The following is a 13,713-nucleotide window of genomic DNA, read 5'->3' on the forward strand; positions in this document are numbered from 1 at the left end:
CCAGTTCTGGGCACCAGTCCTCAGGAGGGACGTACTGGAAATGGAGCGAGTACAAAGAAGGGCAACAAAGCTAATAAAGGGTCTGGAGGATCTTAGTTATGAGGAAAGGTTGCGAGCACTGAACTTATTCTCTCTGGAGAAGAGACGCTTGAGAGGGGATATGATTTCAATTTACAAATACTGTACTGGTGACCCCACAATAGGGATAAAACTTTTTTGCAGAAGAGAGTTTAATAAGACTCGTGGCCACTCATTACAATTAGAAGAAAAGAGGTTTAACCTTAAACTACGTAGAGGGTTCTTTACTGTAAGAGCGGCAAGGATGTGGAATTCCCTTCCACAGGCGGTGGTCTCAGCGGGGAGCATTGATAGTTGCAAGAAACTATTAGATAATCACCTGAATGACCGCAATATACAGGGATATGTAATGTAATACTGACACATAATCACACACATAGGTTGGACTTGATGGACTTGTGTCTTTTTTCAACCTTACCTACTATGTAACTATGTAACTATGTTTCAATGTCATTACAACCCACATTACCAACAGTAACACTTTTGTCAGCACGATCATTAGCATTCTCATTGCATGTAGACACACTGCCGTTTTTGTGGGTTGTCTATGAGCCACCATAACCTCTGACCGACTCTTCACAGTGCCCGCTCTCTGTAAAGGGGCACTCTTACCTATTTGGGCAGCTCCATAGCCGACCTGGGAAACTCTCTGCTTCATCACTGCGAGCTCCTTGGAAGTTTCCCTGGGCAACCCTGCAGCACCTGTAACTAGGGAACATGGCACCAGCACTGTTTTGGTCACCCCTAGCTCAATTTTCCCAGCCATCTACTGGATTATAGCAGGCACGTGCAGAGTCCCCATGTCCTTTCCAGTCTTAAGCCCTGCGGCTAGTTGGGCTTTACGCTGCGCCTCCCCACTGCTCTGGATAGCACACTGCAGCAAGTCTATATCCATTTGTACTGCGGATCTCCCCACTGGACATATTCCCACTTCACTGGGTTCAGTACCATAAACTGAAACAGTCTTACCAGTTCCTGCAGCTGGTGTCATAGCTTTCACTTGAGTGTGCTGTCTCAACAGGCTGACTCCCCCATATGGTCACGGAGTAACACTGCAGCCTTTCTAGACCCACTGATGCCCCCTGCAGGTAACACAAGACCCTTGTTGCTAGGGGTAACCGGAGACTTGCACTCCAAAGCTGGTTGGCTATACCCCACGCAGAATAGAGACTTTTGCGCCCTCCTTTCTGGGCTGACCACTTTCTCTAAGTGGCCACAAAATACAACTTTGCATTTCTCAGACTTCCGGATACTTTGGCCTACCGGCGACACCTCTCCAATCCTGGAACATTGCTGGTGGACCATGATACGCTGAACAGCTCCCCTAAAAAGGATTTCCTCTTTAAACTTGTGGTAGTCATCCTGGTCCCAATCCATCAAATGGTAAATTGATTGGAACTGTCGGTAACAGGGTTTGCAGCAATTCTGGCCACCGGTCCCTAGGCCATTTTCTCCTTACAGCGATTTTTTCAAATTTTTTCAGGAAGTCCCCAACCTCCTCTGTAGGTAGCATGGGTTTCACATAGTCAGAGGCCACAATCTCAGCCCCTTGCACTGCACCCCACTCTTTGCGATTCCGCTTGAACTACTCATTCACTGTCTCGCACATCACTAGGCCTTCTGGACTGGCCCCCCTAGGTGGAGACATCTTCTCAGGCCACGCTGAGCTCACTTTCCACAGGTACAACGCCTGTATGCAACACAGTCCATAAGTTCAACTTCTGTGCAATGCCGTTCGCCTGGCTGCCACAGACAGATAGCAGCAGTTCCTGAAATGACTCACTACTGGCGCAGAGACCCGGATTTCACCGTCTGTTTGCCCGCATTCGAACACCATTTGTAATATTGGGGTGTTTAGCTCAGTGGTAGATGCATCTTCACATAGCGAGTCCACAGCAGTCAGTTATCAGGTTTGAGGGCATGGCAGCCCATTTTTATTAACAGGAACAAAATAAAAGTTTATACACAGGATTTCCCACACAGGGGTTCTTCTCCAGTAAATTCATATAACAGAAAATGCCAAGCCTCTTGGCTCCTAGGCTTACTTTGCCTTGCAGTTCCCTGCTGAACTGGCCTCAACAGGATTCTCCAGAACCTTGGGTTTGCTTACTGTCCCCCAGACTTCAGGACTTCATTCAGCCTCCTTGGACTTGCTAGTCACCTCGGCTCTCCCAGCCGCCCAGACCCTTCTCTGGTCTCACAGGCCCTTGTAGCCGTCCCAACCTTCCCAGTCCTCCAGAAACAAAGTTCCCCCTTACCAGGGATGTAGTCTGACACAGGTCTGTCTTGATACAGCAGCAAGCTGCACACACTTCACCTTCCTCCACCCTCTGCTCTCACCAGCCCCTCGTTATATGGGCTGTGTGCACCTGGGCTCACAACCTGCTGGCTCTCCATAAGACCTCAACACAGGGTTAGAGATCCCATCCCACCCGACAGTCAGGTCCATAAATATTGGGACATCGACACAATTCTAATCTTTTTGGCTCTATACACCACCACAATGGATTTGAAAGGAAACGAACAAGATGAGCTTTAACTGCAGACTTTCCGCTTTAATTTGAGGGTATTTACATCCAAATCAGGTGAACGGTGTAGGAATTACAACAGTTTGTATATGTGCCTCCCACTTTTTAAGGGACCAAAAGTAATGGGACAATTGGCTGCTCAGCTGTTCCATGGCCAGGTGCGTGTTATTCCATCATTATCCCATTTACAAGGAGCAGATAAAAGGTCCAGAGTTCATTTTAAATGTGCTATTTGCATTTGGAATCTGTTGCTGTCAACTCTCATTATGAGATCCAAAGAGCAGTCACTATCAGTGAAGCAAGCCATCATTAGGCTGAAAAAACAAAACAAACCCATCAGAGAGATAGCAAAAACATTAGGTGTGGTCAAATCAACTGTTTGGAACATTCTTAAAAAGAAAGAACGTACCGGTGAGCTCAGCAACGCCAAAAGACCCGGAAGACCATGGAAAACAACTGTGGTGGATGACCGAAGAATTCTTTCCCTGGTGAAGAAAACACCCTTCACAACAGTTGGCCAGATCAAGAACACTCTCCAGGAGGTAGGTGTATGTGTGTCAAAGTCAACAATCAAGAGAAGACTTCACAAGAGTGAATACAGAGGGTTCACCACAAGATGTAAACCATTGGTGAGCCTCAAAAACAGGAAGGCCTGATTAGAGTTTGCCAAACAACATCTAAAAAAGCTTTCACAGTCCTGGAACAACATCCTATGGACAGATGAGACCAAGATCAACTTGTATCAGAGTGATGGGAAGAGAAGAGTATGGAGAACGAAAGGAACTGCTCATGATCCAAAGCATACCACCTCATCAGTGAAGCATGGTGGTGGTAGTGTCATGGCGTGGGCATGTATGGCTGCCAATGGAACTGGTTCTCTTGTATTTATTGATGATGTGACTGCTGACAAAAGCAGCAGGATGAATTCTGAAGTGTTTTGGGCAATATTATCAGCTCATATTCAGCAAAATGCTTCAGAACTCATTGGACGGCACTTCACAGTGCAGATGGACAATGACCCAAAGCATACTTCGAAAGCAACTAAAGTGTTTTTTAAGGGAAAGAAGTGGAATGTTATGCAATGGCCAAGTCAATCACCTGACCTGAATCCGATTGAGCATGCATTTCACTTGCTGAAGACAAAACTGAAGGGAAAATGCCCCAAGAACAAGCAGGAATTGAAGACAGTTGCAGTAGAGGCCTGGCAGAGCATCACCAGGGATGAAACCCAGCGTCTGGTGATGTCTATGTGTCCCATACTTCAGGCTGTAATTGACTGCAAAGGATTTGCAACCAAGTATTAAAAAGTGAAAGTTTGATGGATGATTGTTAATCTGTCCCATTACGTTTTGGTCCCTTAAAAAGTGGGAGGCACATATACAAACTGTTGTAATTCCTACACCGTTCACCTGATTTGGATGTAAATACCCTCAAATTAAAGCTGAAAGTCTCCAGTTAAAGCACATCTTGTTCGTTTCATTTCAAATCCATTGTGGTGGTGTATAGAGCCAAAAAGATTAGAATTGTGTCGACATCCCAATATCTATGGACCTGACTGTATATATAATTTTTTTTTAATCTCTTGCTTTTATAGGTAAAGGATAGATTTGGGGGTCTTTTTGACTCCTTATTCTATTACAAGGGATGTTTAAATTCCTTGTAATAGGAATAAAAGTGATAAAAATGGACAGTGTAAAAAAAAAAAAAAAAAAAGTAAAATAAAAATAAATAAATAAATAAATAAAAAATTTAAAGCGTTCCCATCCCTCCATACTTGCGCGCAGAAGTGAATGCATACTTAAGTTGCACATGCATATGTAAAAGGTATGAGAATCACACATGTGAGGTATCACCGCGAACATTAGAGCGAGAGCAAAAATTTTAGCACTAGACCTCCTCTGTAAATGCGCAATTTTAAATCGTGAAATGTTAGGTATCTATTTACTCAGTGTAACATCTTTCACATTATACAAAAAAATTGGGGTAACTATTGTGTGTTTTTTTTTTTTAATTCATTAAAGTGTGTTTGCAAAACCGCTGTGCAAATACTGTATGACATAAAATTGAAACAATCACCATTTTATTCCCTAGGGCAGTGATGGCGAACTTTGGCACCCCAGATGTTTTAAAACTACATTTCCCATGATGCTCCACTACACGGCAGAGTGCATGAGTATCATGGGAATTGAAGTTCCAAAACATCTGGAGTGCCAAGGTTCGCCATCACTGCCCTAGGGAATAAAATGGTGATTGTTTCAATTTTATGTTTGGAGAAAAAAATTATAATGTTTGGGGATTATAAATAATTTTCTCGAAAAAAATACTGATTTTAACTTCTAAAGAAATAGTGCCAGAAACAGTCTGGTCAGCAAGTAGTTAAATAGGTGGTCTGCTGCCAGGGCTGGACTGGGACAAAAATTTGGCCCTGGACTTCATCCAAACCGGCCCACTTTAATTTTGCAAACATGCACAAAAACAGTATATAAACTATATGTAATTGCACAAAACATAAGTAAATATTCCACTGTAAGTATAAATGGCTTTTTGTATGAAAATGTGTTAACTGAAAACATGCTCTAACTCCTCACTCACCTCTTTTATTATTTCACTTATCCTCTTCTGTATTTTTCTCCTCCTTCTCAAATCACTGCGTGAAATGGGAGGGCTAATGTCATGCATGAACATTGCTACAGTCTAATTGGCTGGAATTTCAGAACCCGGCATTAATGCACATATTACATTGTAATATAAAATGAAATTGTTCAACTCACCATAATGCAGAATCAGTGGGAGCCCTGAGCATGTCACTTGCCACTAGATGGAGCCTTACACTTGCCACCGTCGCCTGCCACCAGATGGAGCCTTACACTTGCTACCGTCGCCTGCCACCAGATGGAGCCTTACACTTGCCACCGTCACCTGCCACCAGATGGAGCCTTACACTTGCCACCATCGCCTGCCACCAGATGGAGCCTTACATTTGCCACCGTCGTGCCACCGTGAATTGCTACGTCACCTCCACCAGATGCCGCATGTCACTTGCCACGTCACCTTCCACCAGATGTGGATTGTCATTGCCACGTTGCCTGCCGCCAGATACACATTGTCACTTGCCACGTCGCCTGCCACCAGATGCAGCTTGTCACCTGCCAAGTCATTTGTCACCAGCGCTAGTACAGGACTTGATGTGCACCTTCAACTCAGCTCTGCCCCCCCCCAATACTCAGAACATCCAGCAGATCACCCCATAGCCACCCACCTGCAACTGTGGTAGATGGTGCCTGCAGATGGCAGCTCTGTGGTGCCCACGGAATCTCCCAGTATTCATTAGGCAACCCGTCACCGGCCGATCACCGGACTGTGTTCAGTGGAGTTGGGAGGGGCCTCCGACCCAGACAGCTAACCGGCATCTTTCTTCAGTGTACAAGTAGACAATTCGCTTGTACACTGATGCCGGTTAGCTGTCCGGGTCGGAGGCCCCTCCCCTCTCCACTCAACACAGGGGAAAGAGACCTGCTAGCCAGAAGGAGATCTCGTGGCCATGTTTTTATAGCCAGAAGCTGCGGCGGCCAGTGACACTGGCAAAAAAGTCACTGAAACGGGCTATCGGCCCACTGGTAAACTCCCGGTAGTCCCGATGGCCAGTACATGCCTGTCTGCTGCCCCCCTCACCAGTATTTTCCACGAGAATCCGACCGGGAAACTATGGTGACAAAAAAGGTTTTTCAATGTATATAGATCATGTCGTATATGATTTTCTTGAGGTCCTAAATAAAGAATAAAAAAAAATCTTTTGATCTTTGCAGAACCTGCAAGAAGTCCCAGATTATTGACCTACAGAATGAGGGGTTCAGTGCTGAGATTATGGATGAAGCTCAACCGCCCATTATCATCACAGACTGGTAAGTGTAATTTATAAGCTGATTGGTGGAGGGAGAGTTGTAGGATGAATCTTGTATCTGTGCAGAGCAAATGGGAATTGTGACTTAGCTGCTTCATAGATACTGTGGGGGAGATGGAGCGTTCAGAATCTGGTGCAGTTGTGCATTGTATCCAATCAGCTTCTAACTTCAGCTTCTTCGATTAAGTTTTGATAATAAGCCCTCGTTCACATCGGAGCCTATTGCCGGCAACGGCACCGTCCGAATCGATGCAACGCCGACTTTTCGGCACTGCACCGCTTCCCAAAAGTAGTTCCTGCACTACTTTTGGCGACTTTGGGGGAGATTTCAATAGACATCTTTGCATGCACCCACACAGATGTCTTTCAAATTGCCCCGAACTCTCAATGTAATGCTTCTGTGCACTGGTCCAAATCATTTGGTGGAGGGGGGATTATGGTGTGGGGTTGTTTTCAGGGGTTGGGCTTGGCCTTCCCTAGTGGTCTCTGCTCTAATTCATCTCAAAGGTGTTCTATTGGGTTGAGGTCAGGACTGTGTGCAGGGCAGTGAAGTTACTCCACCCCAAATTTGCTCATCTACACCATATTGCCAAAAGTATTGGGCCACCCTTCCAAATCATTTGGTGGAGGGGGGATTATGATGTGGGGTTGTTTTTCAGAGGTTGGGCTTGGCCCCTTAGTTCCAGTGAAGGGAACTCTTAAAGTGCATGTAAACCCACTCTCATCCTTTCTAAACTACTGCCACAGGGGTTATCTATAAGGATATACATTCCTCCTGCATGTATCTTTACCTGTCAAATGTCTCCCCTCTGTCTGTTATGAGACCCGAAAAACTGCAGATTCTGTGGGTGGGTCTGTTGTCTGGAGCTCGGTGGGTGGAGTCGTGATGTCAGTAGACTCCCCGCCCACCTCTACACTCCCTTTGTCAACATACATTTTCTCCTGTGTATTTCTTACACTGAACTTCTGCTCTGTAAACATCCCTTGTGACAGTAGTAGGTGGTGACAGGCACTCTTTATGAAGAGATCGAGGGTCTAAAAGACCTCCAATCCCTCCTTTGCACTTCACAGTATTCAGATCGCCAAAAACGACGAATCTGAACACTGTATATTTTTTTAAAACCGGCGCCATTGGCAGCCGAGTAGTGACGTCATGACGTCACTTCCGCGTTTACAATTAGAAGGCTGGAACGAAGCCATGCACGGCTTCGTTCCAGACTGTCATCAGCCGCTGGAGGCGGCGGATCATCGATCGGGCCTCCCGGTGGACCGGGAGGCCCGGTTAGAGCGGCGGGAGGCGGCGGGAGGGGGGGGGACGTCCCCTCCCGCTCCTCTGGTATAACAGCCGAGCGGCTTTTAGCCGCATCAGTTGTTATACTCGGATAGCCGAACGCCCGCTCTACAACATGGTACCGGGATGATGCCTGCAGCTGCGGGCATCATCCCAGTATAACCCCGGAAAGCCGAGTACACACATCTGCGTACGCTCGGCGGGAAGGGGTTAATGTAGGTTGCTATTTGGTAGTAGCAAGAATTATACAGCTACATTTTCAAAAAATATATTTTTTTTACTATTTTGGGCCAGTTTTCCCTTGAAAAAAAAAATCAAGAGATATTATCCATTATCATTTACTGATAAAATGCGGTATAATCCACCTGGATGCATAAAGTAGTTGTGATGATATGTTCAGTTTTACTAACACATATCAAAGTTGCAAAATTGTGCTTAGGCATTTAGATTTGTTTTACCCTTAGGCGCGAAAGGGTTAAAAGTTTGAACAAAAATAGTACCTAAGCTGTAGTCTCCTTATATAACTCAAAGTTGTGGTAATGCCCTATGAAACTTTCTTCCCCTCAGGTATGCATCTAGGAAGGACTCTGGCTGCCAGTATGAGTTGTTGGTCCGACTGATTTCTGAAGACAAGAAAATCTTACAGGAATTTCGCCCACAGCCCTTGATCCTACCAGAACGTGATGGCCAATGGCATTATGTAATGTTCCAATTGCAATTCCTCACAGATCCTTCCATAATGTTGCTTTACGTAAAGAGTTGCTGATGACATTTGACACATCAATATGTGTAAAATCTCGTGTTTGAACAGAAATTCTGATATTTTGACACCACTCATAGCAACCCTTTCCTCCATTGCAGCTCTCAGTCTCTTTGGTGTCAACACTTTTGGGAGGTTTGGATGGCTGTGTCCCCCCCCCCCCAAGTACCATGGTACTATCTTCTGACCCCTGACATTTACTGACGGGGCTGATTTTTAACTTGGCAACTCTGACATAGAATGTTCTAGATGAGCTGCAATCTTCCACACACAAAGTCCTCACAACTTTATATAATTTCCTATTAATTGTTCTACATAAATTGTATGTGTAGCAACCCTTAATTCAATTTTATGTTAAGACTTCTCTACTTTCTCTTCCCCTTTAGGTAACACACACATTCAGTAACTATGGACCAGGGGTGCGCTATATCTTTTTTCAGCATGGCGGGAAGGACACTAAATTCTGGGCCGGCTGGTATGGAGTGCGAGTCACCAACAGCAGCATCTCTATAGACATTTAGGGTCCAACTGCGTGAATGGGACATGTTTTCATTTCCTCTTCTAGTGTCGAAGGGCACTGCTAACCTGTAAATTTTAGTATGCAGTTGTCTCTAAATTGTAATTCAAAGCAACGGAAATATGAAATATTACTATGTCATTGTTCTGGAACCAGTGCCAATAAAGCATGACTCTCATCCTCAGACTTTTATTTTTTCTACAAATAAATCTAAGGGGCAATATATTTGGCTTGTGCAACAACCAGTTGACGTGAAGCTCTCAGTGAAAACTGTAGTAACTATAGTCACTAAGGCCACTCTGTGTTGAGGAGCATGTTAACATGCATCCATTTATTATAAAAGGATTGCCAACGCATGACAACAACCCAAAAAATGCACTGGCAACCATTTTTAATTGCAACACACAGTACTACAAATGAATGGCAAAGCCCGTAGTATTCAATATTGAGTTGGCCCACCCTTTACAGCTATAACAGCTTCAACTCTTCTGGGGACGCTGTCCACAAGGTTTAGGAGTGTGTCTATGGGAATGTTTGACCATTCTTCCAGAAGCGCATTTGTGAGGTTAGGCACTGATGTTAGATGAGAAGACCTGGCTGGGTTGAGGTCAGGACTCATTGCCACTCAAAATATTGTGTGGGATTAATGTAATTGTGTCCTATGCCGTGTAGACACGAGCAGACTTTCCGGCAACAAAGGTCTGATGGAACTATTCCGGAAGACATTCCGATCGTGTGTGGGCTTTATCGGACCTTCACCGGACCTTTTCTGTTGAAAATTCCGATGGACCTAGATATAGAACATGTTTCAAATCTTTCCAACGGACTCGATTCCTATCGAAAAAAAAGTTCATCTGTATGCTAGTCCGACGGACCGAAAACAACGCAAGGGCAGCTATTGGCTACTGGCTATTGAACTTCCTTTTCTAGTCCGGTCGTACGTCATCACATTTGAAAGGATCGGACTTTGGTGTGATCTTGTGTAGGCAAGTCCGTTTCGTCGGAACTCCGTCTAAAAGTCCTTCGTAGTTCAGTCCGATGAGAAGTCCGCTCGTGTGTGTACGCGGCATAAGGTTCCTTTTAGACAAAGCCTTCCTGTAGTGCTGTAATTGGTGGAGTTAGTGCCCATTTATACACTATATTACCAAAAATATTGTGACGCCTGCCTTTACACGCACATGAAATTTAATGGCATCCCAGTCTTAGTCCGTAGGGTTCAATATTGAGTTGGCCCATAACAGCTTTAACTCTTCAGTTAGGGCTGTCCACAAGGTTTAGGAGTGTGTCTATGGGAATGTTTAACCATTCTTCAGAAAGTACATTTGTGAGGTCAGGCACTGATGTTGGACGGGAAGGTCTGGCTTGCAGTTTCCGCTCAAATTTATCCCAAAAATGTTCTATTGCGTCGAGGTCGGGACTCTGTGCAGGCCAGTCAAGTTCCTCCACCCCAACCTCGCTCATCCATGTCTTTATGGACCTTGTTGTAGCTTCAAAAGGTCGGCCAACTCAATATTGAACCCTACAGACTAAGACTGGGATGCCAATAAAGTTCATGTGCGTGTAAAGGTAGGCATCCCAATACTTTTGACAATATAGTGTATGTGCGACATAAAGTTGCAGCAACTTCAAAGTAGTTAAGGCTGTGAACCCAGCCTTAAGTGTACTTGCAAAATGTAGATCAACGCATAGGCACATAAATAATTGTTTTTTATGTGGTACAAATTGAGACATACCACGTTTGTAAAGAGCAAAAGAAAAAGTTGAATGGACTTTATTGGTTGCCACTTTTAACCCCAAATAAAGGAAATGCACTACTTTGGTCTGACTTTCATGCAACTATAGGGCCATAGACTTCAAAGTTAACCCTCAAAAGTTGCCTTAACGATGTACCTGAATGTCTTACAATGCAATAATTGTACAAAAGTTGTCCATTATCACTGGTCAAAGCCAAAGTCGGATCCAAGTTGCACCCATCCAAAGTTGCATCAAAGTTGCACTCCAAAGTCGGCGCAACTTTGGAGTCATACAAGTGTGAATGGAGCCTAAGTCCCTGGAATAGGAAAGAAGACTTACTTACCTGGTTTGTTACTTCCTAATATGAAGACAATTCCTTTGTCCATGTAGTGCAAAGAAAAAAAAAGGGTTGCTTAACCCTTCCCCAGAAACATATAGGGCTAATTCACACTACTGAAGTGCATTGATTGATGTGTGTATAAGGCTGGGCTCACACAGCTGCACGAAGCAGCTCACAGCAGAGGTCCGGTGCATCCCCGTTCAACGTTTCAGGTCCGATTTCAGTGTGAATTTTTGGCTGAATTCAGACCTGAAACGAACCAGAAGACGCACAGGACTCCTGTGCAATTTGTGCCAGAGCCGCTCCAGAGATGTGTGAACCGGCTCCATAGAGAGCCAGTCACAGACTCCTGACATGCGAATTGGATGCGGTTCGCAATAGTGTGAACCCAGCCTTAAGTGTACTTGCAAAATGTAGATCAACGCATAGGCACATAAATAATTGTTTTTTATGTGGTACAAATTGAGACACACCACGTTTGTAAAGAGCAAAAGAAAAAGTTGAATGGACTTTATTGGTTGCCACTTTTAACCCCAAATAAAGGAAATGAGTACTCTAAAGGTATAAAACAAAATAAAAGTTTATTAACAAACTTAAATTGCTAACTATTTAAAAAAAAAACGTTAAAACCCAAACTTATCAGATATAATAGGCTACATTCCCACTGGTATATTGGGGCAAGATCTGAGTGTGTGATACAATCGATCACATATATGAATATAGTAAAGATTTTTCCATAGGCCCAATACAGGAGACGCTATTGTGGATAGTTTTGCTAATAGGCTTCCTCAGGAGATCCTATACATGTTGAAAGATGTAAAACAGTTAATGACAAAAGTCATATAGTAATCATAAGAGAATATACATATCGTAAGTATTGAGCACTCACATGCATGCACAGAGCTAGAGCCTATATAGTGTCCAGTCTCAGATGGTGTGGGGGGGGGGAACCCCCCCAAAGACGTGGGGGCACAACACTGGGATTGAGGTGGCTGCAAGAGGAGCAAAAGTCATAAACATACAAGAGATTTTGACATATCATTGTTCTGTCTGACAGCTAGCTAAACCTTCTTATCCCAATAACTGTAGATACCATATTTCTTTGATCTCAGTTTTATTAGAACAAGCCAGGTGAAACTACAAATAACAGAAATAGACTTCAATAAGTATAATATTGCATACAATACAGCATACATTGCAGAAACAACAATGTGCAATACAAGATGTGATAGTAAAAACTTACTTTTTAAGTTCTCTAAGGGGTGATGGTGATAGATTGAGAAAGACATGTCTTGCTTCCTGAAATGTGTTGAAAAGAATAGTGGCTGGTTCACTTCCTGTTAAGATTCTACCCAGAATTCCCTGCTTGCTGACAACTGCCTTAAATACACATACATTAAACAAATAAACAGAACTACAGCAATACCAAAAAGGAACGCTAGATGGATCCTGCACACCACATATTAATATCTTAAGTAAATTACACATTTTGCATGTAAATTTAACAACACAGGTACAAATAAGGAACAAATAATCAGCAAGACATCTGGTGGACAGAACACTCCCCGCCTGACATCAAGTGATGTCACTAATAGAGTCCTCTGTAGAAAGCAACAGAATAAGTTTGGTCACTGGTCTCAAGAATACTTTAGCCTCATTCTGTTGAAAGATCTTGACCTCAACCTTATGGACACGATTATCCTTGCTTGGCAGTACTTTGGTTATCAAACCTAAAGGCCACATATTCCTTAGTGTCTGGCAATCTTTCATGAGCACAACATCACCAGGTTTAAGATTAGGCTTTTCAGTGTGCCACTTTCTCCTTACTTGTAGAGTAGATATATATTGTTTCCTCCACCGGTTCCAGAAGGTATTGGCAAGGGTTTGTACTTGTCTCCATTGACGTTTGTAAAGGTCCTTCCCACAAAACTCTCCAGCTGGAGCACCGGCAAGACAAGTCTTTTGCGAGAGTAACATGGCAGGTGTGAGGACTACTGGATCTTCAGAGTCACTTAAAATGGATGTCAAAGGTCTGGCGTTAATGATAGCCATAACCTCTGCCATAAATGTCACTAAACATTCGTGAGTAAGCCTTGCAATTCCTACTTGTAGGAAGATAGAGTCAAGAATTCTGCGGGCTATGCCTATCATCCTCTCCCAAACACCTCCCATGTGAGAAGAGTGAGGTGGATTGAAGATCCACGTGCAGTCTTGTTCACTCAAGTATCTTACTACTCTGAGAACATCCAAATTAGAAGGAATTTGAAGTTCTTTTACTGCTCCTACAAAGTTAGACCCTCTGTCAGAACGAATGAGTTTCACTGGGCCTCTGGTTGCAATTAGTTCAGCTAGCTCTGTGGCTAATACTGCAGCACAAAGTTCCAGTCTGTGTATGGTGTGTTTGGGAAGTGGTGCAAGTTTTGCTTTCCCCATTACAAACCCTATGTGACATTGTCCTTTAATGTCTATGGTTTTCAGGTAAGCTACAGCAGCAATTGCTTTAACAGAAGCATCTGAAAACACACAAAGTCTTTGTATCTGAACATCAGCACATGACAGAGGAG

The 13,713-nt window shown here is 43.8% G+C and overlaps 1 protein-coding gene across 1 annotated transcript in view; it reads left to right on the forward strand.

Annotated features, from left to right (window-relative positions):
* LOC141148352 (F-box only protein 6-like) overlaps positions 1-9,247 on the forward strand; it is a 56,369-nt gene extending 47,122 nt beyond the window's left edge. The window contains exons 5-7 of the mRNA XM_073635743.1: positions 6,413-6,508; positions 8,366-8,498; positions 8,945-9,247. Of these exons, the coding sequence (XP_073491844.1) occupies positions 6,413-6,508; positions 8,366-8,498; positions 8,945-9,079 (364 nt within the window). The 3' untranslated portion in view covers positions 9,080-9,247. The remainder of the gene's footprint in view (positions 1-6,412; positions 6,509-8,365; positions 8,499-8,944) is intronic.
* The last annotated feature ends 4,466 nt before the right edge of the window (positions 9,248-13,713 follow it).

This window comes from Aquarana catesbeiana, linkage group LG06, assembly GCF_042186555.1.
Source record: "Aquarana catesbeiana isolate 2022-GZ linkage group LG06, ASM4218655v1, whole genome shotgun sequence".
In the NCBI taxonomy this organism is placed as follows: domain Eukaryota; kingdom Metazoa; phylum Chordata; class Amphibia; order Anura; family Ranidae; genus Aquarana; species Aquarana catesbeiana.